The sequence below is a fragment of the Rousettus aegyptiacus genome, unplaced genomic scaffold (assembly GCF_014176215.1).
Source record: "Rousettus aegyptiacus isolate mRouAeg1 unplaced genomic scaffold, mRouAeg1.p scaffold_m13_p_3, whole genome shotgun sequence".
Taxonomy (NCBI): domain Eukaryota; kingdom Metazoa; phylum Chordata; class Mammalia; order Chiroptera; family Pteropodidae; genus Rousettus; species Rousettus aegyptiacus.
The window spans coordinates 19,485,131-19,512,050 of record NW_023416306.1 but is presented as its reverse complement, the minus strand read 5'-3'; the positions used below and the strand labels follow the sequence as shown (position 1 = coordinate 19,512,050).

Sequence of the window (26,920 nt, the reverse complement as noted above, 5' to 3'; positions counted from 1 at the left end):
CAGAGCCTGCATTGTCTCCTGAGAAAGCCTGTGAAGTAGAGCAGGTGGTGCTGTGTTCATTTGACGGATAAAGAAAGTTGAGGCTCAGGATGCCATGAACAACAGCAGCATACCCCAAGGACAGAACTGCAAATAAAGCTCAGGAATTAAAATTCTGGCCCAGCACTGCTTCTCGGTACCATATTACCGTGCACTGACCAGGTGATCCTGTATTTATAACTTTACCAGATTTGGAAGCACGCTTCTTTCCTACCGATTTCTTATTCTTAGATATCGAGTGACAGTGATATGCTTACACACGAAACGCTGTATGGCATGGCTTATGCGCTTAATGATAATCGTTTATGCAGGAGACATGACTTGTCTCCTACATGTCAGGTCCAGCTGACCCTGCTGGGAGGACTGGGGAACACTTCCCAGAAGGAAGGAAGCACACCGAAACTCTGAGAAGTTCACGCATTTGTCAGAGGTGCAGAGACTCAGGCCGAGATGGACCCCAGCATTTGCTTATGCCTGGGCTCCCACCACTGCCCGTTACGTTCACACCCTTCCTTCTCCGGAGTCGCCGGCATCACTGTCTCTTGCCACAATGATTATTCTTAGAATAAGCAAAACCTTTATTGCAGTTTGGATAATCAGTCAGTGTTGGCTCTGCTGGACTTGTCTTTAAAACCAGAAACTTCACATCCTAAGCTAATGCCACCATAATTTAATTGGCTGGCGTGCATGGGCTTGCTTTTGGTGGAGTGTCGTGAAATTGAGCCATTTTTTTATGTGCTGGCAAACTTAAATGTGATTCATCTGGGTCTCATCTCGTTCAGACTAAAGCTGGAACAGATGGGCTGAAGTTTCCCCTCAGGAGCCCGTAGGTTATCCCAGAGAGCTGGAGGGAGGGAAGCCCTGCCCCGAGGATGACCAGCCTCCTTGCCCTTGAGGTTGCCACGTTTCATTTCACTTATTAGCATCGAGAGCCCTGAAGTTGCATCAGAATGCTCAGATTGCTTTTCATTGTCCTGAAAAGCTATTTGCTTTTTCATTTAATGCTTCTTTGAAGTTTTGATTATGCGGAATTATACTCTCATGATATAAATATATGATCATAATTTTTACATAGATTTACAAAGTCTGATCTACAAAGCCTGAAGGATTGAAGGCACACTGGTCTAGTTGTTTGGCATTATTTTCTGGTTTGCTTGTTTACAAAGTGACTAAGACAATCGATAGCTGTGCTGTCACTTGGTTCCATGGGGATATTTAAATTAAAATTAAATACTTAGTTTCTTCACCACCTTAGCCCTATCCCAAGGGCTCGGTAGCCACGTGTGGCTAGCCTCTAGTAGCATCATCCATGGTGCAAATACAGAACCCTTCCACCAGATGGCGCTGGTCTGCAGCATGTAGACATCAAAAACCTGATGCAGAGCCAAGGCTTATTCAAAGAAACTTGCAGAACATTTCAGGAAAATTAAATCTCTCTGTGTTGAAACCTATAGGTCAAATAGCAAACTTTGGCTATGAGATGAATACACACTCAGAACCTTCTGCCTCCCTTTTATGTCCATGTCTCCCCTACCTCCTAGACATGCCAAGCTCTTTATTACTTTCCCCTCTCATTTAAGATGCCGTTGAGAGAGGGAAAGGAGGAAGGAAACGAAAAAGTTGGTTTGTATACACAGTTAACATCCATGAACTCGGCCTGATTTTGTTCCTCTCTCTTCAGGTCCTTGAGGCCACACGAGTTAATCGAAGAAAGAGCGCGCTGGCCTTGCGCTGGGAGGCAGGGATCTATGCCAACCAGGAGGAGGAGGGCACTGAATAGCAAACTTCTTCCATCCAGGAAGCTTCGTTGGTGCTTGGGTTACCAAGAAACCAAGCTGTCAACACATCAGAGCATTTTAATGGAATATTTATTAAAGTGCAAACAAACTCAGCAATCCTTATGTAGACCAGAGGCTGCAACCTACCATGATGACGCATCACGTGAAAAGAAGTCCGCACATCAAACTCTTAACACCTTGGAGTCAACAGAGAAAGGATTTTTTTCTTTTTTTTTTTTTGCGACTCAAAGAATCACCTGGATTTGGACTAATCCACAACTGATCAAAAAGGACAAAGTTATAAGCAAATCAACATGGTTGCTCCAGGCAGAACTGAGACCAGCCTGGCCGGGTGGTGAGGTAAAACAGTGGCGCTGGGGCCATCGAGAGACCAGCAGAGCCCAAGCGGGTGCGGTCTACGCGGCGTAGCGTATTTATTTCTGTGCTGGTTTCTCACCCCTTCTCATAGCATCCGAGGTGATGGGTTCACCCCATTTACTCCGGCAACCATAAAATGTATAATGCTTCTCTCTGTATTTGCCAAGAAGAGGCAATTATGATTCCATTTCTCTTACATTGAATTGTTTTTAATTGGGAGCAATCAATGATCGCAATACGTAAAATCGGTATCTTTAAGAAAATGTTTCTTCATGTTGCAAACACAATCTATTCTACATTAGGAGGTTGAGGAAGGGGGAGGAAGCCAAACCAAATGGATTATTTTAGCTTTAGGATCTCGTCTGCTTCTAATACTGACTGATCTGCAGTTTATGAGAACACATTTTCACGATTATGTTTCTTCATATGAAAACTATATTTAGTGGGCAACAACTATTTTTATGATGGGATGGGGGAATATATACATGTATAAAACCTGTACACATTGAACAGCCTGGTTCAAGAGGGTAGGGGTATTTTTAGAGTGGCAATAATTGAAAAAAAGGTGAACTCTGCCTTAGAGAGGTAGGTGACAAGAAATAAAAAGGGGTTTATATTTTATATTATAAAGTGGACCTTAGGGATGGCAGGAAGAATGAGAGATTATTTTGGATCAATCAGAAATGAAACATTAAAGAAAGGTCATGAAGGTATAGAGAGACGAAGGGAGGAAGAAAGTGAGAAAAAAAGGAAGTAAGAGATATTTTTGCTGAGCAACCAGTGTTTTCCAGGATCATACAGAGAAAAATATAGGATAGAAATTTAAATGCAGGCTTGGAATTAGCTGCAAATCTAAAGATGGTGTGTGAGTGTGTGTGTGTGTGTGTGTGTACATACACACTTAACTTTGTTTTGTAAAGTGTGTATGCTCATGAGTAAGGGTGTGTGCATTCATGCTTGTGTGTGCATGTGCGTGTGTGTGTTAAGATTCCAGAATGATCAGGGGACAAGGGTGTACAGTTATTTTCCTCCAAAGCTGTTAGCCAGCGTCAGGAGTGAGTGAGAATTTCTTTTTTATGAAAAGGGATATAGAGGCACCGAACTGATGCAGTATTTGTAATATTAAATTGACCTAACATGGTATTTGCATGAGTCGAAATGGCAGAGTTTTGAGCGGTTTTGTAATTTGACATTTAGGAAAGTATCATATTTATTCTCATGCTTTGTATTCATACTTAGTAAGTATACTCTAGAGGATGCCAGCTTTTAGTCTTTCTATCATTCAAAGCAATATAATAAGGGTATTCAATAATTGAGTGCCCTAAATTTCTGGATGAGAAAATTTCCAATTCTGGCCATGAGAAAAACCTGACCAGCCTCTTTTTTTTTTTTTTTTTTTTTGGCCTTTTGTTTTAAAACTGTGGTTAAAAAAAAGCAATAATTAAGTCAGACCTCACTTAATTTCCTTTCTGTTTTTATATTATTGTGTCATAAGCTCTAATATGTTATTCTGACAAGTAGCAATTCCACAAGCTTTGTATGTAGATGTTATGTACATTATCTTTGCTTCTTTTATTAGACTAGTGTTGACTTTAGGGGAAAGTTTATTCACAGACGAGTGGTGGGCACAAAGTAATAATGGAACTGTCTGAGAATTTACAAGGATCCTTTAAAACTGCCAAGGGAACCTGCAATTTGAAGCCAGATTCTACATGTGGGCATTTGGAGCCATCTTAATATGGTTCATTCTAACCTGAATATTCTGAATGAATATTCGACAAATTGTGCTAGCCATTGGGGACACCAAACAAATAAGATTCCTGCTACAAAGAATTTATTTTCTAATGGGGGAGGCTAACATGGAGACAAGACATTCTCAGGAAAACAAGATCTGGGTTAGATTAGACAGGTGAAGTGGGACAAGCAAGAATATTTTACATGATCTAGACAAACTCCCCCATTTTTCACAGGAGGACTTGGTCCTCAGGACTTAAGCCCGAAGTTTTTCTGTTGTGAGGGAGATCCTGTACCCACCTTCAACTGAGGTTTGAGGAGAGAATTTGCAGCTGAAAGGAAAACTTAGGAAGGGGAGGCCACACAATCTTGGAATCATTTTAGAGGCAGACAAATCGGTCTTTGACTGCAGCCGATTGAACCAGAGGCATTTATTCCACACAGAGAGAGTTGATTGTAGAGCTGGAGTCCCTTGGTCCGTGCTCCCTGTGTAGATAAGGCATCAAATGCAGAGTTTCCGTGACCATCCTGCAGTCACATAGCTGTTCACCTGTGGCCCCTGCGTCTCGATGACGTTTGCTTGTTCCCTTCTACTGCCTTTTTGGATGACCGTTGTCTATTTCCTCCCTCCACTCACTCATAATCCTATTAACGTGTAAATGACAGTTCCCTTGGAAGAGCCAGATTTTCTCTGCGCTCTTGAGTTTTTTTACTCATTTAAGAAACATTGGGCCACCGCTTTGTACATAGCACTGTGCTAGGCTCTGGGATCCCAAACGAACCCCTATTTAACTTTCTGAAGATGCAACAGACCCCTGGAGGAAAGTTTGTTCCTGCCTAATCCATTGAGAGGAAGAGGCCTGTGGGAAACTTGGCCTCTGATGCTTGTCCCCCCCGCCCCCTTGAATAGCACGCAAGCTTGTTAATCTCAGCTATAACTAATGTTTAGATTCTGTAGATGTTAAAAGCTTTCCTGAAAGTATTCCATTCTGCAGTGTTTCTAGATGTTCACTTTCCTTCGGAGCTGATTAACTACTGACATGCCTTGGCTTTCTCATCCGGAAGTTATGGAAACAGGGTCTGTCAGTGGCAGGAGGCCAGGCTGTGTTGTACTCAGATGACACAAGGCAATTTCTTTGCCTCTCTACACCCGTGCATGCTGCCCACCCTAGAAAGTGACATTTAAGCAGTATATCGATCAATGTCCACATATATACACAACACGCACATATTAAAAAACATAACAAGGAACACTAAAACAGTGTTGACTCTTGTCTCTGAAGACAGATAATTAAACGTGTTTTTTTTTCAACTAAAATAGATGTAATTAAACTATGTATTGAAAAAAAAATAGCCTAAGTGTTTAGAGATGGTGAATATATCCAGTTTTAGTGACAGAACCAATTTCCTGAATTTTAAGCATTCAGTGAGTGAGCTGCCAATTTTAATTTTGTGTTGCTCTTTACCAAAATGACTTTTTTTTTTTTTTTTGGAGGAGGAAGGGAGAGAAAAAGCAATACTGTGTTTGAATATTAATACTCTGTACCTGGCTCTCCTGTGTATGTTAACCACTTAAATGTCATTATTCTGCTTAGGTTTTATAGTGATTGTGAGGCATTCAATGCAAGTATACAATTATTTTCTCATTAAAACCCAGTGTGTGTTGTGTTTTTATAAATGGTGGCTATTTGTTTGGCTGGGAAAGAGGCCAGAAGACTGATTAGCCAGCGGCATCTAGTGCCCTTGGCCTCTACTTCTTGCATGTGTGCAACCAAGCAAGCCGCACTAGCCGGTGGGGCACAGGTTCTCAAGAACCCCTTTGCCACACCCTGGATAGAAACGTGGTTAAGCGTCGTGCCTTGAGTCTGAGTGCCCAGGTTCAAATTCAAGTGCTGTTGTTTAAGAGGCAGCTGGAGAGAAGACCGTGAGCAGGAAATGGAAGGTCAAGGATGCAAGTAAGTGCGAGGGGTTGGAATATGGAACGAAACAGCTGGAGACCATCAAGGGAGGATAGGGCAGAAGGGAGAGCAGGAGGAAATTTGGGGTGGGAGCTTCTCGATAGACCTGCGGTCTTAGTACACTCTTAAAGTCTGAAATTTTCTGTTCTTCAGAGGAGAGCCAAATACAAGTGCTGGGAATGTCGTAATACAAATGGGAACCTGAGAGCCACATGTGAAGCTTGAGTTCTACCATTTGTCCTACCGTCCTGGCAGAAACACATATTGGCGACTTCACATGCGGGGCCCTGTAGATCTGATGATGTGTGTGAGCTCCTGGTGACCTCACAGCATCTCCTCTCACTGTACTCTGAGAGGGTATTCTCCTGGATCAAGGCCTAGGCTGTGATGGGGGCTCGAGTCTTCGGGGAAGAGGGTTCTGGTGGGAGCAGCAACGAAGTTTCTTCATTTTGAATGAGTTTCCCCAGTTCTTTACCTGGGGATTAGCTCCCCCTGGAGATGGTGAGAAGAGATGGCCCAGGCATCCCTGCTGCCTAAAAGGAACCAAAGGTGACTGCAAATGGGGATGTTCTAGGATGTTCTAAGATTGACTCATCATGGTCGCACAACTCTACAGTTACTAAAAATCTGGAATTGTATGTTTGAAATCGGTAAATTCATGATATGTGGATCATCCCTCAAGAAAGCTGTAGCCAAAACAAACAAACAAAGGAAGTGAACCAGGATAATGAGTCCAAGGAAAGGGGCCAGGAGGCCACACTGCCTTAGGTTGAGAGGGATGAGTGGGATCCTTCACGCCAACATGTGGCCGCCGGCCCAATGGCTAATAAGGAAGAAGCCGCACCATCCTGGGCTGCCCCGTAAAACCAAGAGCAGTAACATTTCACATGTTCTGGTCCTCTCTCCATCCATCGCTGCTTAAGTCTGTGGCTTTAGGCAGACCCAGGTAAGTCACCGTATGTGGGACTGAGATTTGGTGGGCAAGACTGCTGAGCACCCAGGCTGTGAAAAGCCAGGAAGTAAGACATGGGGTCTGGTATGGTCAGAGTGGAAGGTATTTCAGGGGGATTCCTGCTGAGGAAGCTCTTCCTGCAAAACCATGCACGTGAAGCGTTAACCCCTAATGGGCAGGGGCAGGTAAACAGGCTTTTTGATCTGTGACATAGAGCATCAGTGGGGAGGGAGAGGGAGCCGTGGCCACTACCCCTGGTTCATCTCTTCTGTTTTTTACTGGTGGCAAAGAGACTACCATGTGGGACACACGAGGCCATGAAGGTACTTTGGAGCCTTGCTCATTTTAATTATGGGATTCCCGAGCCACAAGAGGTGGTGACTATATCTCTCCTTACACAGAACCCACACAACATTTAGAACTGGGCTGCTAGGGGTACAGAAAACATGCAAAATTGAAAGGGAAATTTAAAAGGTTTCAAATGTACAAGATCAGAGTAAGGCCAAGAATGGGGCCTCAGGAAATACTTGGAGATGCCACACGCAATTTCTAAATGTTGCCCAAGCATTCAGATGTCTTTTCTCAAAGAAAGAAGGATGTTTGAATAATACAGCTTTAAAAAAAAGTGTCTCCAAAATAGAATCATCTCAGTGTCAGTGAACCTTGATGGGAGAATTATCCAGATGCTTTGTTCTAAGTTCACAGGCAGTGGGGCTCCGAACAACTCGGAATGGATTTGCTGGTGCCCTAGAGAAGTAAAATTACAAATCTCTCTCCCTTTGGGTTTTTTTTTCCCCCATCCTCCCATTTGGACAACGTTCTGTCTCTGCAGCCATCAGCTGGTAACATTGATGTGCCTCTGGAGGGCCCCAGGCCCAGAGTTTCTGATTCAGGAGGTCTGGGTGCAGCCCAAGAACTTTCTAGCCTGGAGATGCTGCTGCTGCTGGTCCAGGGAACTTACTGAGAACTGCTGGTCTGGAAAGTGAGTAATGAGTAGGGTTGGGGAATACCACTCGTGTTTGAAAATTGGGGTATCGATGCATATTGTATAAGATGCAGATACAGTCACGTGTGGTTCTGGGTCGTTTTAAATATTTGTTGAGGGCTTTTGTGTGTTTGCCCAGCACATCGATGCACCACTCGTCGGTCTGGAGAAGCAGGACTAACAGACCACTCAGACTCACAAGTGAAGCATCTCTGACAGGGGTGAGGAGGTTAAGAACATATCTCTATACATTCAGACTTTAATGACTGTCAGGAAAATGGATAGTTGTGTAGGGTGATAGCAAAATCAGACTTAATAATATAAATTTGCTTGAATAACATGGTTGCATAATTTGAGGTAAAATGTAAAATAAGGAATTCTTACTTGATCCAGAGCGGCAGGTCTCAATTCTGACTCTGCATGAATCACCTGGAGAGCTTCAGCATTTGGGTTCTATTGGTCTGAGTTAGAGCCCAGGCATTAATATGTGCTAAAAGCATCCCGGAGACACTGAGCATTCTTGTCTTGTGCTGTGATTTCAAACCCACTGCACCTAAGGGTCATCTGGGTGGTTTTTAAATACACTGGCGCTTGACCCTCGGGCTTAGATATTCTGATGCATTTCCTCTGGGTCAGGCTCAGACATGGGTTTGAACACGCGAGTGTCGTTTTAGCCATGCCCCAGGCACTAGTAATGCATCTCCGGAGAAATGTGTTTGCTTCATGACCCATCCACCTCAGAAAGTGGCAACTTTAAAGTGAAGTTAATAAAAGGCCTTGAGGGACTCGACTGGCCCATCTCACTGGTCCTGAGAGACAAAGCAAGTTGGTAATTGAGGGCGGGGCTTTGCAAAGCTGCAGTTGTCACTTACAGTCTCAGCTCTCCTCTCCCAGAGGCCTCCATGCCTCTGGCGGATGGCAGATTCAGTTGTTCAAACTTTGGGGTTAACTGGGGGAGAAACAAGCCACCAGGGTGTGCCGGAGGCATGCTCTTACTGAGAAAGAGTTCAAATGGACAAATGCCAAAGATGGCACAGGATGATTTCTGGAAGATGCAGCCATGGCCATTCTATTTGTCCTGATAATTGTTTGCCGATTTTCATGGTGTAAATATTCCTATAACGGCTGGTTTCAAGATACTAACAGCTAACCAACTGGTTCACAGAGCTCAGGAATACTTAATAGCTGGTAGAGAACAAAGCTACTGTGATGAAAAGACACACAGGATGACCTGGAGATGTAGTGTTAAAGCCATCATTAATAAGAGCCTTCATTTGCCTGGAGTGGCTCTTAAGAACCAGTCGCAGCAGGTAGCGATCAGGGATTCAGGATTCTGACCATCTGATCATCATCAGTCCTAGATGGCGCAAAAAAAAAAAAAAAAACAATGTAAGTCATGAGCCCATCCCTGTTGCCAGGGTCTGTGACAGAGGAAAGTGGAGAAAAGGATGCCGGGAAGACCAAAAATGTGAAACAATAGAGCCTGTGTTGCAGACAATTTCCCTGTATCTATCAGCAATTCTCTTTTTAGTGGCAATGTCTCTCTGACAAGTGCTCAGCCTTTGGGATCAGGCAGGACGCTCAGATGTTGGGCTCATCACTTTTTCAGTGAAATCTTTGACCGTTTGCTTATTCTGGATCAGATTTCTGACTTACGGAGTTGCCGTGAGGATTAAATAAATTATGTGGAAAGTGCTTGTGAGTGGTGGGTACAGATGTGCTCTGAGTTTACTTCCTTTAGAGCTTTGTATTCAGTCCGCAAATACTCTCTGAGTGCTTAGTATGCGTCAAGCTCCGTGCATACAAGAGCAAATGAAAAAGGGGTTTGTTCAGATGGTTTCAACTGGAATTGGGAAGCTCATCGGGAATGTGGGGACAGAAATGCTCCAAGGTCAGGCAACGTTTCCACACCTGCCTATTAAACAGAGCCACCCAGGGATCACCCGTCTCAGCATGCTTTTAATTTCTCCTCTCGCTGTAGAACCCATAAAGTTGTGGTAGTCTTCTAGGCAAGAAAGATCCAAGTGTTTAATAAAAGCCAGAAAGATTCAGAACTCATTAGTGGCAAGTCAGAAGGTACTAGGAGCTTGAAGGAGACATTTACGCAGGAACTTACCAAGATTAACGTAAGGCTACAGAAGCATCTCATTGGGTAAGGTGGAGGGAGGGTTCCTCTCATTATTTTCAATGTATTTTGTTGACTTAAGATGGCCACCTTTGCCCGCAGGTATGAAAGGCGGCCAGTAGATGGCAGTGGTCCCTAAAGTAAAAACGGCTTCCGTAGTCATGAGCCTTCCTGGGGAACCGGGAGGGCATTTCCCACCCTTCGCACAAGACAGGACTCCATTGAGATCTACATGCAGCTACTCCAAAAACACCGCAAAGCAAAACCGCCTCTTCTGCAATCCTATACGCAGGTCAAATGTGGCACGTTTCTTACTTACATTTCGATGGAAAACTGCCCGTCGCCACCAGAGGGCAGCAGACACCTGAATGCTTCTACCAATAACGCCCCACAGTTATGAAGGGCTAGCTCTGCACCATGCCCTGTGCTGAGTACAGTGGATCATTTCATTCATTCTTATGACACTCCTTTGAGGTACATACTGTTAGTATCATATCCGTTTTATAAATGAGGAAACACACTCAGAGAGTATGAATAACTTGCTGCAAGTGATGTGACCTGTGGTAAAAGGAAGATTCAAAGCCTGAACTCTGACCTCTCAAACTTTCCTTCTCACCGACTTTAATCAACAGCAAACAAACCTCCAGTTTTAGTCTTGAGCCAGCTCTGCTTTCTCGCAGACCAAGAGAGCCTACTTTCAGCACAGACCGGTGCCCAGAGGGACGTGGTGCTACAACAGTTGGAAATGGGGCTTGCATGTGGGAATGGCTAAGTCGTGGGATTGTGCGCGTTTGAGTGGGGCAGTCACAGCCTCTACAGGAAGTCCCCGTCATTAAGAGCCAACACCCACTAAAATTGTGGCTCTTTCCAACAACTTCTGTGAGCACATAGGTACATGGACTAAGTTATCACGCACATCTACTAAGTTAGGCAAGTGTTCTACAGAGCTACTGGAAGAATCTCCAGCTCTCCAACTTGAAGCATCTGTTTTCCCATGGCTCCTACTGTTCACACATGCATACATAACACACAGGCTCACGTATATTACAGAGTTGACCCAATTCTAGGTGTCTGTTTCTGTATTGGGTCTGGTAAAGCTAGACTGTTAACAAAGAGACCCAATAATTAATTCAGTGGCTGAAAGAAGAGAGAAGTTTATCTCACATTACAGTCCAAGGGGAACATTCGAGGTCTGAGGGCAGTAGTATGTTAGAGGCTCAAACTTTTTTCATCCTGTCCCCCAGAACCTGTCATCACGGGCATGGTCCAGCCTTAGGAGATGGTCAGGTGCAGTAAAGCCATTTCCTGGGATAACGGGTGTGCCCATGCCCTGGATCCTCGGTAGCTGTCGCTTCTCTGAATTAATGAAGACGGACAGCAGATTGGTTTCTAGAGATTAGGAAATGGTAATTCTAGGCTTTCTGCCACTACCTCAGAAGCTGTCCGGGGAACCACTCAAAGTCCAAAGGAACAAGCTATTAAAAATCTAGTTAAGGTTGTACATCCTCCCTCAGTGTGCATCCCACGTCGCGTTTACCCCTTCCCGTAGTTACAACAGCACAAACTAGGATAGTTACTCGGACAGATGAGAGGACCACAGAACTGCCCACTGGTCCTGGAGAGTCCTGTGGGTGGATCAAGGCACCCCCTACGTGTTTACACAGAGTCACTCATGCCTCCTTGTGGAACACGAACATCACTTGAACACCCACATTCCACATACCCCGCATACAGGAGAGCAGCGCTGGCATGCTTACCAAGGGCTCATGGGGATGCTCGGCCTGGACTGTGAAGTCACAAGGACAGTCACTCACAGACGCGAATAAGTTGACTGTGTTCAAATGTCCCTCAGTCACGTTCCCGTGTCTCACTCCAGTGTAACCGAGGGCTTTGGGGCCTCTCGGGGTCATGCAGCTGCTTGTGCTAGTGCTAGATTCTTTGATTCTGATTTGTAAGCTGTACAGGTTGACCCAAAGAAGGTTCTGGTGGCTGCTGAATATGTTTGCCATGTTGTTTAGTCTGGGATAATCTCGACTGGTTTGGAATGACCTCATGCTTATCTCCAGAGCTGCAGGAATATGGCAGTGACCCTTAGCTAACACTATAGAATGTATTAACTGCAGATAAATGATGTCCTTTAACCCTGAGTTTGTGAGGTTTTTTTCCAGGAAGGATGTACCAGCCTGCCAGAAATGCTTAGTAATAATAATTAGGTAGATAAAATGCATCTAGATGATCCTAGTGGACCCTGGGGGGAGAAGATGACATTTAAGGCTGGCCATGTAGCTGGAACATGCCTAGAAGATCAGCTCAATATAAGAGACCCCCACCACAAGGAGGCTTTGGGCTTCTAATGCTCAGGTGCTTTGCATGTATGCTGGTGGTGGTGGAAGACCTGTGTGACTTAGCGATGGGATGGGGGGACAAAGGAGCCTGGGCCTGAGAGACTGCGACCCCTTTTAAGGCATATCTCTCTTATGGTTGCTGTATTACACTCTTCACCTAGAACAAGGCTGAGTATAGACTGTTTAAATCCTGAGAGTGCCTTCCGCAGTAGAACATCTAAGGTAATCAATGTGTGGTTAACACACATACCTTCTTGATGCATCTTTATATGCCTAATGTCACATAAACCAGCTGCTTGCTAGATGCACTTGGCCCTTAGCAATCGGGCAACTTGAAAAAGTAAAGGGTTGTTGTAAGGGGAATGAACAGTGCTGCTGTGAACATGTACATGTACTTGTTTGAATCCCTACTTTCAATTGCTGGGGCGTACACCTGGGAGTGGCATTGTGGGGTCATAGCCAAAAAAAAAAGTGACCATCATGCTTCTGGTTCCCTAGATGATGAAGAGGAGATAGGTGGCCTAGTGAGGAAGTTCAAGGTTTTCTCGCCCCACTTGACCCCGAAAGAGGACACAGTCTGCATGTTGGTAGGCGGGACTATGGCCCTTCTGGTCAACTTTCTTTTTCAGAGGACGCCATGCAGATCACTTCCTTTTCTTTCCACTCACGGAGCTGGTTAAATAGGCACTGGGTTCCCTTCTGCACAGGACTGTCCACCGCTGTTGCCCTTCTCCCCGTAGAAAGTCAAGTGGACTAAGAGCAGGACCAAAGGAGATGGGCCATCCAGATGCTGATGAGCGCTGCGCTTGGCCTCAGAGAGAAGCCTCTGTTCCCTGAGCAACGTTATCCCGGCCTCCAGTTTGCAATCTCTACGGTTCTAAGGTAGTGGGTCTGAATGCTGACCGCATGTTAGGATCACCAGGGCGAGCTTTCAAAAGGTGCCCATACTCAAGACCTGGCCACTTAAACAGGCATCTATTTAAAAAATAAAAAAGAAAGAAAAAATGAATTTAAGAAAGAAATGAAAACAAATGTCCACCAAAGGACGTGCTAAAAGAATGATACTAGCTTTATTCGCAATGGCAAAAAAATAAAAAAGAAAAGAAAAGGAAAAAAAGGAAACAGGACCATGGAAAAATAAATTGTGGTTGATCACTGAGAAGAGGCTGAAGGGAACTTTCTAGAATACTGGAAATGTAGATCTTGTCTGCATCACACATGTATGTGTATCTGTCTATATTGTGAAAATAAGTATGTCTATTAAAATAAGTCTTCGAGCTATGGACAAGATTAGTGTACTTCCCACACTTTACGTATTTTATGTCTTGATCAAAAAGAAAAATACAGAGTACCAATGCTGGAGCCCTGCTTTAGAGATTGTAATTTAATTAAATGTTCTCCGAGCTTCCTGATGATTCCTTTGTGCAGTCAGGGTGGAGAAGCACTCAGAACGCAGGGCAACCGAGGCTAGCAGGACAGAAAGGGGCCTCGCGTCAGGTCCACTGGTGTCAGGTCCACCCGCGTCAGGTCCAACTCGCTGGGCCTTGGCCCCGGCGTGCGCTTGGTTTGTGTCGCCTCGCCACACACACCATGTGGACACTGGCGGTGGTGCCTGGCGGTCAGGGGTCTTCCCAGCGATCTCGCCAGCGTGTGGCAGTGCTCAGCAGAGAGGAGCCTGGACTCCCGGGGGAGGCCATCTCTCTCAGTCCTCAGGCTGTTTGTGAGCAGGGACATGCTCTCTCAGGCCCCGCTGACCTCGAGAGCGCCTGCATTTCTTGTGAAAGGGAGCAGCTCCTGCAGTGGGAGAGCATTTGCTCATCTGAATCTTGGGCTGACAGTGACTTTGAGGGCCAGCTCAGACCCACCTTACAAACACTTGGAGTTTGGGCTGGCAGAAGACTCCGTGTGTGCCACCACCAGCTCTTCTGCCCAGAATCAAGGGGTTGGCATGCTGCCAAGCCTCGATTATGATCCTGGATTTGAGGAATCTGCAGAGTGGAATCAAACATAGCCAGGTTGTGGATTTATCAAGAACAGACAATGGGGAGATAAAGGGATTAATAACACACGGTGGATGTATCATCTTTCCAGATGGAAATGGAGGAGAAAATTTAATGTAATTGTCATAAACCCAAGGCCAAGAAATAAAATTAAGATCAAAAGTTCAGTCCCTAAACATCGTTTCTAGGAAACCTATTGTTCATTAGCCGTGGGAGAAACACAATCACAGCAGGTAAAAAAAAAAAAACTTTGGAATTGTATGTGCAGATGGAAAATGTTGAAAGTAGGCGAATTGGGTCTTTCTCTACAATAAGGAAGTGACCTAAAGGGATGTTTGTGCGTGGCAGGGACGACCGATGCCACAAAGCCTGGGGAAAGGTTAGGTTTTAGGAAGCGGTATATCAAAGAAAGAACGTCCAGCTCGTAGAAAAGTTTTGAAAGAGTTTATCTGAGCCAAAATTTTGAGGACATGCCTGGAAGCAAAATCTCAGTGTTGAGAAAATGCTCTCGAGAATGGCAGGTTTGCAATTTATGTTACACATTAGAATCAAAGGAGAAACCGTAAGGAGGGTAGATTGAAATCCTTTGGTGGTAGATTAAGGAGGCAGGAGAAAACAAAGTGGGGACATCTCCAGGACTGGATGAAAGGCAAAATGGAGAGCCACACATTTCTTTTACATTGGAGGGTACAGGACAGTTGATAATTAACATTTTCAGCACACAGAAATGGTATTCAGAGGATGTGGTTCTACAGTGTAGCAGGTGGCACATCTGCTTTACACTCAGAAGGTCCTGGGTTCACACCCCAGTGGGGCCACAGTCCATAGTCTACAGCCATGCCACCCTGAACAAGCCCGATGTCTGATCTTGGAAGCTAAGCAGGGTCGGGCCTGGATGGGACTTGGATGGGAGACCACCTAGGAAGACCAGGTGCTGTAGGCATAAATGAGAGAGATAGGGAGAGAGAATGAATGACCTGGGTGAGTCAGAAAAAAAAAAAAAAGGAAAAGAAATGGTGTTCGGGGACCAAGAAAACAATGAGGAGTTCTGAGATCTCCTGGTAGTCCTGGGCTCTAGGGTTGACGGTTGTGCCTTTGAGGGATCTAGAAAAGAAAATTGCTCTGACCTTTCAAAGGTATGTTATCCTAGAGCATAAGAACTGTGGACGGGGCTCGCTTAAGGTAAAGCTTGACCTTTGCTGGGACATAACTGCCCAGCATGGCCTGCTCAGTTAGGAATTCATGATCAGACTGTCTTGTGTGGTTACTTTTGGTCAACTAAGCTTATCAGGCCTTCTAGGTAACCAACTTCCACCTTCCCCCGGCCCCCTACCCCAACCTCAGCTTGTTGGTTTTATTTCATAGCCACCTTTTTGCTTCCAAGTATTTAGAAAAAGTCATATGGGTCTCTCTGGCCTCCAGGTAGAAGCATCGATGTTACTACCAACAGTTTCAGTTCAAAAATATTTGAAGAGGATTTCCCAGCTAAGGTGATATAAAGATCAGTAAGAGAAGGATTCAGAAGAAGGTAGTTTAACATGATCGTGCTAAAAGATAAAGCGAAGCACATTAAAAATTTTAAGCGTTTATTTGAGCAAAAAACGATTCAAATTTTTGGGCCAGCTGTGGGTAAATGAGATTGGGGCAACCAGCAAAGAGAAGTGGACGTAGTTGCAATGGTGGGGGTGGGGGTGGGGGTGCAGCAGGAGCAGGCAGAACCTTCCCACAAAGGACCCCCAGCGCTAGGGGCGACACTCGGGATGGAGTCCCTCACCTGCAGGACTGTGGGAGCCACCGCCTGTCCACAACAAGCCTGCGGACCCTGAGCTAGGTCAGTGTAAACAGCTCAGGGAAAGATCAAAGTACACCACAGCCCGTCACATAAAGAGCCCTCTGTGCGTTCTTCCTGCGGGCCTTCTACCCCTATGCCAAAAAGCTGTGGGGGCGCACAAGGGGGCTGGGTGTCAGAGCAAGAAGCCTGCGCCCCTCCCTCTGGCCTTAAAGGTATAAATCAGACGGTGAGTTAGGGGGATCTGACTTGAATGTGAGATACACTTAAATTAGAACAGTTTCGAGTCTTAACTGGAATGAAAGCGCTTTAAAGACGGGGAGTGACCGGAAAGTTAGGGAATCAGACTTAACCAGAGTAAAGGGAGCCTGGCCCCTATCGGGGGCCAGCAAGGCTGACAGCCGATGAGAACGACCCTCCCGTCCCCACACTCAACCCCACAGGAGCTACTACAACTGAGAAATCTGGTGGCTCAGAGTTAAGTGATTCAGCCAAGGTCACGTCTACAAATGGCAAGGCTGAGACTAGAGCCCAGGTGTCCTGGCCTCCAAGCCCAGGAAGACTGAAACATATTTTGTGGCAGCCGCTTGGGGGCGTCCTCACCATCAGCAGTTGGAAGGTCCGCGACTCTAATGGCTGTAACTTGCCTGATGTAAAATTTACAATGTGAGCTGGTTGTTTTTGCCAGCAAAGCAGAAAGTGTGGGAAGAGAAAGTTAGCTCCAGTTCTGACCAGCACGGGAGAAAAAAAATCAGAGTCTTGGGTAGAGTGACAGCACGGGTGTAATCTGAGCTCTTTGCTCCAGCAGGTTTGACAGTCCAAGGGTTGGTAAAAGTGTGTGTGTTTGAGAAACAGAGAGTTGGTTCAGATCTAATGCTCCGGGAGGAAGCGGCCCTGTGGGAGGTAGCGGAAGGATTCTAAACCAGACTCCTCCCGCCCCCCGCCGCTGCCCCCACCCCCAAACACACATATCCTTCCCCCGCCCCTCCATCCCCCCATGCTCCATTCCCCCATGCTCCGGCGCCTGGAACACTCAATCCTCAGCCCGCCCCAGGCGTGGGGACATCCCAGTTCCAAGGAAAGGCAGGCCTCTGGGGCAAAGGCTCTGACCTAACTTACTGACACCGCCTTGCCCTGCCCCTGGCTGAAAAGTTTTCCCATGTCTGGCATTTCCTCTTGGGCTCTGGACTCTTACACCCACACTAAAGGAAAAGCAACTCCCCACCGTGGAATGTGGACTTAGGAAATGGAGTCTCCTGAAAGGTTTGCAGTTAGGCGAGTAACCGGACAACATCTTGCCCTGTCTCTTGCCTCTTGAGATCTGTGACTCCACACTGCCTGCCTCTTCTTTCTACTGGTCATGGCCCTTCAGCATCTTTTGCTACCTCCTCCTCCATCTACCCCACCTCTTCTAAGTAAAAATTAGAAAAATCCTTAGAGATTCTTCAAACTAAGTAAATTAGGGGTTTTCAGGACTCATTCTGGACCCTGTCTTCTCTCTAGACTTTGCACAGGTGAGCTCATCTTTTCTCATTCTTTGAAGGACCTCTACATACTCATGACATGTCAATTCATGTCTCTAGCTCAGAACTCTAGTCTCATTTATCCACTTGCTTACTTGATACCTTCATTTGTATGTCTCAAGAATCTCAAATCCAGTATCCTTAAAACTGAACTTGTGATTTTTCCTTTAGCAAATCCTATGGAGTCTCTCTCTGCCTCTTTGGGCTTCCACTCTTGATTGAGCTAATAACACCTTTCCCACTGAACTTGCCCTGGCCAGTTTCCCTTGACTTTGCTTCTTAACTTGATCCTCAACTCGTTCTCCATGGAACCACCAGAGTAATCTGGTTAAACTGTAAATCAAATCATTTTAATCCTATATGTAATAGTATAATAATCCCTTAATGGCTATTTATTAAATTCAGAGTGAAATCTAATATTGGACTATGACCCGGCCCCTATCTACGTATGTTCACCATTAGTGCTGCTCAGCCACATTTCCATTCCTTCCTTCCTAGGCACGTGGGATGTACTTCCTCATATCCTTCAAGTGGAGATATGACTGTTTGACTTGCTTTGGACAATAAAACATGAGTAAAACTGATTTGAGAGCCAGCACATAATAATTAATGCATATTTTCCTCTCCTGCTACAGTGGTTAGAGAAATCAGTATTAATAGGGTGGTACCACAGATTGAAGCAGCCTAAATTGCTGGTAATAGATCCACAGTGGACTTTTGTTCAAGAGTGGGAAAAAAAAGAAAAGCTGCTGTTGTGAGATTTGGGGGTTGTTTGTTACTGCAGCAAAACATAGCCTATCCTGATTGATACTCTGTAGAAAGGGATTAGTGGTGGAAATGTTTTGTAGAACAAAAGCAAAACACAAATTTGTTTTCAGAAAATTTTCTTGTTTTTATTAGACTGTAAAAAGATTAACAACGGCCTCTTATAATTAAAGGAATCACAAGAAACCCCCCAAACTGGAGTGAATTTCTGGGTAGGCAAAGGAGCAGATGCATGTTTATTTTTGACAGGTAATGACAAGCTTGGTTAACAACTCTAGATGCAGATGAGCAAGGCTGGATCACAATGAGCAGAAAGAGATGTGGGTGAAACTTTACAGAGAGAAAATTTGATGTGAGGAAAAGGCACCTTAGATGTGTTTAAATATCATTGCCAAAGTTAAATATTAACCAGGAAAGACATACTTTATTCCCCAACACCCGAGTAACACCTGCTTCCTTTTGTCTTAGGTTTAAAATATCCTAGGAAGGATCCAAATGATCCAAATTTGGCTTTCCTGAAAAGAGAGAAGTTTGTGGGGAACACATATTTTCTAAGCAGGAACATTTCTTTGGCTCCTTCAGCTCTGGCTCATATTACCATATATCTTCAATGACTGGCAGTGTTTAGTTACAATGTAATTTGGAAAGAGAGCAACAGAGAGAAAAGAGAGACAAACAGAAAGATAGGCAGGGAAGAAGGAAGGAAGGAGAGAGGGAGGGAGGCAAGGAAGGAAGGGAGGGAGGGAGGGAGGGAGGAAGGAAGGAAGGAAGGAAGGAAGGAAGGAAGGAAGGAAGGAAGGAAGGAAGGAAGGAGGGACAGGAGGAAATAAATCTGTGATGAGACTGGAACATGCGGCCTCTGAGAGGTAAGAGATGACCAACCCTTCCTAAAGACCCCTTAAACACACAAAATAGTAGGTGGCATTGTTCTGACCCTCTTGACCCAGGTTGACCAGACTTTAGGAGGCTCAAGCTGAAATGGTGTGGTCACCACCAGTGAATGCAGTGACTTCTGAGTGAGCTGGCCTCTAGGAAGAGCAGCCAGAAAAGAGCATATCTCAGAGCACGTCTTCTCCAGAATGTGTGGGAAATCACCAGAAGATATTGAAAACAAGACTGCCCACGTACGCTGACTCCAGGACACTGCTAAGGCATTTCCTTGTCCTACGTTTCAAAATTTCCTGGTTCTAGGGAGGGAGAAGATGTCCTACTGGACCTCCCCAAGGAACGGGCATCCAGGGCTCCACAGCGATGTCACGTGTGAGCAGCATGGGGCTGCGTGGATCAGACAGCACTCTTTCACCCTGAACTGTGAGTAGTCTGGCCTGGGCAATCTCTTCCATTTTGAAGGACAAGACCCCATGCCCATTGTGAAGGTCATTTTCCACAATCCCTATCATTGAATTAGTCCAGGTCTGCTCCTAGCTAGAGGCCCCAGTTGTGGCCCTGCCTCCTGGGTTCTTTGATGAGACCACAGAGGGCCTCAAGGGCGGGACATTTGGCTGAGTAGAAAGCTTCAGGCTGGGCCATATAAGCCCAGGTTCCGGGCAGCCTGGGAGATCCTGGGCGTTTTCCTCTGAGGAAATGGATAGTGGTCTGGTTTTCTAGACCTGTATGGGTTCTTTATGGAAGAAGGGCACTGAATGCCATTGTGTAAGCCAGATCCCACCGCCTTTGTTTGGGAAGTGCCCACCAGACATTCATGCTGGGCTGCCCCTGGGATCGGTGGGGTCCCTTGCTGAGTCATCTGCCTGTTTTCCGATGAGACTGGGTCTCCTTCCTCAGCGAGCCTTTGCTCACAGCCCCTGAGCTTGCCCTTATGTCTTACTGGATGACTGGTTTCCTGGTGGAAGGTTTGGACCAAGCAGTGCATCTGTAGGTGTGTGTGCCATGGAGATGCAGGAGCCTGAAGACAGCCTCCGTTGGCCTCCTCCAGCAACCCCGCTGCCTCAGGAGCCACCACGTCCAGGGACAGTGAATGCCTTCTCTCCTTGTTGATCCAAACAGCACTGACCATGGATTCGGCAGGAGCAGGCATGTTCTCGCCTGAGAAAGCAAGGTACAAACAGAGTCACTGCTGGAAGGTCTGTGGGAAGCTCTCACTTTGGGGTCTCAGAGCTTTGAAGCTGATAAAAGGCTATGCCCCAAATGTGAAGGAGGCCAGACATCCAGGACATGGTGCGTGTGCACACACACACACATGGACAACCCATGATCCCACTCACGTGCGCTCACACACGTGCCCTTCCTGCCCGCCTCACACACACCCATGCAGGATGTCTCTCTCTGTCTTCTCTCCTTCTCTCTCACACAATTATTCATTTGACAAATATTTATTGACCACTTATTATGTGCCAGGCATTACTGATCCTAGGTGCTGGGAGTACAGCAGTGACCACTGAGACAAAAACACACACCTTTATGACGTGTTCTAGTGAGGTGGAAAAATAATACACAAATGAATATATTACAGTAAAATTTCAGGTGCTAACCAATGCTATGGAAGAAAACTCAAACATGATAGAGTCTAAGGAAATACTTTGGTTTTTGACTGCAGTGAGGGAGTGACCCCTAGGGAAAGCTAGGGACCTAAGCATTTCAGGCCAAAAGAATGGTAAGGAGCCAAGGAAGCACATCTGGTCACCCACACATAAGGAATGACATATGCTCACCGGTGGGAAAGACTTAACTTATGGGGCTTGATTCTGATGATAGGTTTGCCACCCAGGGCCCAGGCGGAGGAGCTGAGTTTTCATGCAGCTTCCTCTGCAGGACTGGCCTTGCTCCTGCCGTCACATACACGCTGTTCTGGGAACACATTTGTACCACTTCCTGCTTCCCTGAAGCCAGTTCCGGGATGAGGATGCAGACCAAAGTCTCTTTTCCTCAGGGACATATTTTTTGACCACCTTGTGGAACACGATAGTTTACTGTCAACTCTTGGTGGCAAGTGAGGGTTGTGGGAATAACTGAAAGATATGTTCCTACAGAAAGCAGGTCCGCAACCAGCCTGCAGCTCTCTCTGAATTGTCAGTGTAGCTCACTCCAGCATTCTGGCATTTGTCACGGCAGGAGGCCCTATAGGTGATCAAGCGCATGACAGGAGTGAGGAGATGGTGTTGGAAGGATAACACCAGAAGGAAGCCCTGAGCTCCAATTCTAGAAACCCGAGAGAAATAGAGGCCCAAAGCAGCCATCTCTGCATATGGGTACAGCCCCACAAACACTAACCGCAGTGCTCAGACTGAAGATTTGTTCCTGCTTATCTCAACGACTATTTTCTCAGTGTAACAAACATGAAAATCTTTAAAAATGCTCAAATAGCTCTGTACTTATTTGAGAACAGAGGGGACCAAGGGACATAATGCTGGCTTAATTCTCCATTCTTGGTTCAATTTGATGGAAAATACAAGTTGGGAAAGCGGTATTTTGAGCCCCTTCTTGCTTTCCCCCTTCGGCTGAGGTAAAGAAGTGGAAAAGGGAGATATGAAAAGAAGAGCTGCTTTACAAGGCTATCGGGAATGTTGGTTGAAAAATACATGTTAAACGCCCCTTTCCTTGCTACATGAGGTGAGTCTTGCAGTGCCTGGATGTGTCAAAGGCCTATGCGTTTTGGACGCAGCCAGTGGGGGCACAGGGGCTTCCTGGACCCCAGCTCAAGGTCACGTGGTGCCCTTGTGTGTTGCATCAGAGCGGCCATGTTGCTCCTTGGAACCACATTTCTAGAACCTCGGTCCATCCCATGACACTATGACAGGATGAAGGAAGCTAATCGCAGGGTCCTTCCTTCTGTTCATCAGCTCCCAGAAGACCTGCCTTTCCGAACACAACCCGATGTTGTAAGACTCTGGACTCGAGTTTGAGGAGGAGCCACTATCACAGCCGCTCTACCTCCCCGGGTCTCTCTGCGTACATACCGGCACAAAGAATCACTATCTTCTTCTAAATTCCCTCCATTCGCTTGGCTTCATGTCATTAATACCTCCTGGTGTTTTCCTACCATTTAAAAAATATTTAATTTCTTCCATAAAAAAAAATTAAAGCACACATTACATAAATTTTGTCATCGTAACCATTTAAAAGGTACAGTTGAGTAGCATTAAGTACATTCAGATTGTCACACAGCTGATCTTCAGAAATTTTTCATCTTCCCAAACTGAAACTCTGCACTCCTTAAGCCACAGTTCTCTATCTCCCCTCCTCCCTGCTCCTGGCCACCACCCTCCTGCTTTCTGTCTATGAATTTGACTACTCCAGGTACCTCATACAGGTGGCATCATACAGCTTGTGTCTTTTCGCGACTGTCTTATTTTACTTAGCATAATGTTCTCAAAGTTCAGTCCTAGTTATCCAAGGCTCAGCATGTGTCAGAGTTTCTTTCCTTTTCAGGGCTATATAATGTTCCTCTCCTGCCATTTTTGCCTGCTCTGTCTTCCCTCACTTCTCTTTCTCAGCTTGTCTCTTAAATATTAGAATATTCCAGAACTCTAATTGTCATTTCAGCCTCTCATGAATTTACACAGTGACCTGCCACTATTTTACCCATGCCCACGGCTTCAACTACCGCCTGCAATGTTGATGACCCCAAAACTATATCTCTAGCTTCAATTTTTCTCTGAGGTCTAGGCTGGTTGGAAGTTCTACAGACAACTGTCTCAAATGCAGCATATTCACAGAGTCACCTCTTAAAATATCTTTTTCTTCTGTATTCCCTATCTCAGTGAATAGCACCACCATCTACTCCGTTGCTAAAAATATATGCGAAATTGCTTTTTTGCCTCCCTAGCATCATTTTCACCTTATTTTTGTAAACTTACCCTGATTCCTCCCTGTACAACTACCTTATTCTTCACTCTCAGTTCAAATGATTCAAGTGTCCTTCCAGCTCAGACGTGTGAGACATAAGTGACCTGGTCCTCAGCCAACCAACACAAAGAGCCCCAACGAGCTTCGTATGGAATCCGTTCACTTAATTCCTACAACAAGCCTATAATTTAGATACTGGTTATTCCCAATTGACAGATGACGAACCTGAGTGACAGAGAATTTGCATAAGTTGTTCGAAGCCATACACAGCAAGAAAGTGCAGAGCAGAGAGGCAAGCTCTTCTTCAGAGCCTGCAGACGGAATCACTCCATCAGACAGTGAACAACATCGCACACTTAGACAAAGACGTAGAATTGTAAACTGTTAGAAGGGCCCTCAAAGGCATGTACCTAGCCTGGGAGGCCAGAAGTCTTCTCTGAGGAAACAGCAGCCTAAGCACTCTTTGAATTAATGTGCCCTAACTTATCACTTGGTACTGAAGGAGGAGGGAGCTGTGACTTACAGAATGCAAGAGAAAGGGCCGGAGGGAGGGCTGGGGGCATGTGGAGTTTGAGCTGCTTTTGGGACATGCCCCTGACATGGATTTGTGAGTCTGAAAGGCAGGTGTGTTAAGCATGGTGCTTTCATTCGATAGTGGGTTAATTTAGTGAATGTTTGCTGAACGACCGAATGAATAAACACCCCTGAAGATGGGATAGGGCTTTAGGAACCTCTTAGCTTATGCCCTGCAGACTGGGGGCACTATTTGACTGTGCCAGTTCAGTTCAAAAGGATCCCACTAGTTGGCAAGAGTAATGGCAGATGGGCACCTTCAGCTCAAAAGTGCCACTTTTGTCTCCAAAAAGCAGCACACTTCCTGTCCTGGATCACAGAGTCCCCTCTGGCTCCTGATTTCTTTTCAGCCTGGCTTGTGCAGGGCGTGGGCCGCTCAATCCTGAATTGTACGCATAATTGTAGAAACTTGCAGGCGCGGTCTTAACCTTCAGGGGAAATTTCTGCCTCCCTTGGCCTGTTCCTCTGTTAAAGGATGAAGGGGTGGGGTTTGACAGTCACTTGATTTCTGAGTCAGGTTCCCCTAACTTCCTCCTGGAATGAAATCTGAGTTCCCTAAGGGAAGAGGCTCCCCCGCCCCTTGAGGAGGGGACTAGTGTGCATCACTGTAGCTCCCTGGCCACTGTTTGAGGCTCAGATGAGCAAGCCCCCTGAGCCACGGAGCCTCCTGGGCGCTGAGCCCTGTTCTTTCTCTGGCCAGCGCCCAGGCTGTTGGGAATGCCACGTCTCCTCTCCCCACAAGCCAGTTCCTCAGGCTGGAGGCAGAGCTCCCCTCTGCTACCCGGCCTAGCAGGGGGGCCAAGCCCAGCTCACCAGGCAGACCAGTCTGGCACGATCAGAACACACAAGAGGAGGCCAGGGAACAGCAGGCTGCGGGCCAGATGCCTGGCTGGTCTCTGGCTCGGTTGGCAGGGGGCTGAGCCCAGCAGAGCTGCCCTGAACCAGCCCTGTGTTCTGGCTCTGATTCCAGAGAACCTGCTTCCTCATTATTCTCCACCTGAGGGGTTCCGCAGAGCTCTGGCCCTGCCCTGCCAGCAGCTCAGGACCCCCATGTGCCCTCCTATTCCACCCACAGCCAGGCCTGGGTCCCCTCCATTGTGCCCAGCACCTGTCCAGCCTTACTTTTTGGGAGCACCACGATGTGGGCCTGGGCCCTCTGCTGCTGCCTCAAGCCTTCGTACTGGGCTCGCAGGAGCTGGATGCTGAGTGGGGGCCCTTTCCCCAGGGCCTGAATCCTGGAGCCCTCGGCCATGAAGAGGGACCCCAGCTGCCAGAAGTGTGCAGGGCACAGGCATGGGCAGGATCCCTTCATCCGGATCCGGGAGAAAAGCAAACACGATGGGCGGGGCGGCAGAGGGGAGCAGCTGAGTGGGGCGGGGTCGGGGGGGCGAGGAACGAGAGGGGGAAGGTTGAAAGATGTGGAGGGAGAAAGATGAAGGGGAGGAAAAGGGAGGGAGAGGGAGATGTTGGGGGAAGGAAAAGGTAAGCGAAAAGAAGAGTTGAGAGAAGTATAGGGGCAAGTGGGAAGGTTGGGGAAGAAGTAAAGCTAAGGAGAGCGGAAAAAGACCAGTGGGGGAAAACGGGGCGGGGGCCGGGGGCAGGAGGGGAACGTAGGGAGAAGGAAAGTCAGGAAGAGTTGGGAAATCAGGAAGGAGGAGGAAAGGGAGGAAGAGGGAAGGGAAGAATGGAGGACGGTGACCCTGGCAGGGGGGATTAATGGCTGAGAGAAAAGTGAGGACGTTGGGGGCAGCGGGAGGAGGAAGGGGGAGGGGAGCGACTGGCGAGTGAGAGGCTGCGGGGCTTGGGGGAAGGGGGAGGGGCGGAATAGGAGAATAAAGAGAAAGGCCGGCACAGCTGTTCAGAGTCTTGCTGGGCACCCAAGGAGGCGTTGTATTCCAGGTCTTTCGCTGCTTGATCCTACAGTTTAGAATCCAGCTCCCAGAGCTGTGGTGGGGTCCACGGTTTTGCAGCAGAGCGGAAGCGGATGCTGGGGAATGCCAGGTGCCTGCTGGGCACACACCTCTTGGACTGGAACCTGGATGCCCGTCAACAAACCTGCCTGTTCAGTTTGCATTTGGAAAGGGAACACCCCCTGCAGCCTCCCGAAGCTGGCGCCTGAGGGATGTGCATCCTGCAGCCATGTCCTAGGGAAAAATCCGGTGGCAAAGGTGTCCCCAAGATCTTTACTTACCCCAACACACATCTCAGGAGAAAGCCCATCCCCAGAGTCTTCTGTGGGGACAGAGCCCAAGGGAGCCCAGGCCTCTAGCCAGCCCCCTCTCTGCGACATGCGATGCAGGCTCTGTGGTCTCAATGTTCTCCCACCAGGCAGTAAGTTGGTGTCTACCTTACCCGCAGCTAGGTGCGCCCTCACTCTCTGCTTGCCAGCCTGACCGTCTCTGCATCCCTCTCCATCCTAGACCTTCTGTCTCTCGCACCAGCTTTGACATATCCTTGCTCCATTTGGTCAACAAAGTCCCTTTCTATCTTCTCCTAACATGGGGCTAACAGGTTACCCAGTTACCCCACACACCGACAGAGGCAATGGAAACAGAATAGAGACTGGATTTAGAGACATTTTGGAGGTTAACTGGGTGGGATCTGCCATTCGATATGGGGATGGGCGGTGGAGGGCGCATCTTCAGTGGGTCGTGCATTAGTTTGCTCGGTCTACAAAACAAAACAAGTACCACAAATTCAGTGGCTCCAACAAGAGTAATTTATTGTCTCACAATTCTGAAGGCTCAAAGTCTGAGATCAAGGTGTCAGCAAAGTTGGTTCCTTCTGGGGCCTGTGAGAAAGAACTTGTTCGGCGCAGGCCACCTAGCTTTTGGTGGTTTGCTGGCAATCCTTAGTGTTCCTTGGCTTGTAGAAGTATCGCCTGACCTCTACCTTTGTAGTCACATGGCGTTCTCCTTGTGTGCATGTCTCTGTGTCAAAATTTCCCCCTTTTATAAGGAAGGACACCACTCATATTGGATGAGGGCCTCATCTGAATTCAACTAATTACATCTGCAATGACTCGATTTCCAAATAGTGTCACATTCTGAGGTGCCGGGATTAGAATGTCAACATATGACTTTTGGTGGGCACGATTTAAACCATACCAAGCAGAGGAACGGTAGTTCCACTCACAGAGATGGCACAGGGGAGGAGCAGACTGGAGGGAG

At 46.7% G+C, this 26,920-nt stretch overlaps 2 protein-coding genes and 1 pseudogene across 13 annotated transcripts in view; 2 read left to right on the top strand and 1 right to left on the bottom strand.

Moving 5' to 3' along the window:
• The window catches only part of PALM2AKAP2 (PALM2 and AKAP2 fusion), a 399,047-nt gene extending 389,838 nt beyond the window's left edge, over positions 1–9,209 (top strand). For all 12 annotated transcript variants that reach the window (XM_036239052.1, XM_016129981.2, XM_016129979.2 and 9 more), the window contains one exon: positions 1,721–9,209. In XM_036239052.1, coding sequence (XP_036094945.1) covers positions 1,721–1,819 — 99 coding nt within the window. In that variant the 3' untranslated portion in view covers positions 1,820–9,209. The remainder of the gene's footprint in view (positions 1–1,720) is intronic.
• A 5,912-nt stretch (positions 9,210–15,121) lies between these two features.
• LOC118600750 lies at positions 15,122–15,237 on the top strand (annotated as a pseudogene).
• A 3,242-nt stretch (positions 15,238–18,479) lies between these two features.
• CUNH9orf152 (chromosome unknown C9orf152 homolog) lies at positions 18,480–25,119 on the bottom strand. Its single transcript, XM_016129989.2, has 2 exons — positions 24,873–25,119; positions 18,480–20,417 (listed from the first exon to the last, which is right to left on the bottom strand). The coding sequence occupies exons 1-2, from the start codon at positions 25,060–25,062 to the stop codon at positions 19,888–19,890; spliced, it is 720 nt and encodes a 239-aa protein (XP_015985475.2). The 5' UTR covers positions 25,063–25,119; the 3' UTR covers positions 18,480–19,887.
• Between the last annotated feature and the right edge of the window lie 1,801 nt (positions 25,120–26,920).

Coding starts and splice junctions, on each gene's coding strand:
- CUNH9orf152 (XM_016129989.2), bottom strand. CDS start 25,062: ATGAAGGGATCCTGCCCATGCCTGTGCCCTGCACACTTCTGGCAGCTG. Junction 20,418..24,872: donor CATCGTGGTGCTCCCAAAAA/GTAAGGCTGGAC, acceptor TTGCTTTCTCAG/GCGAGAACATGCCTGCTCCT.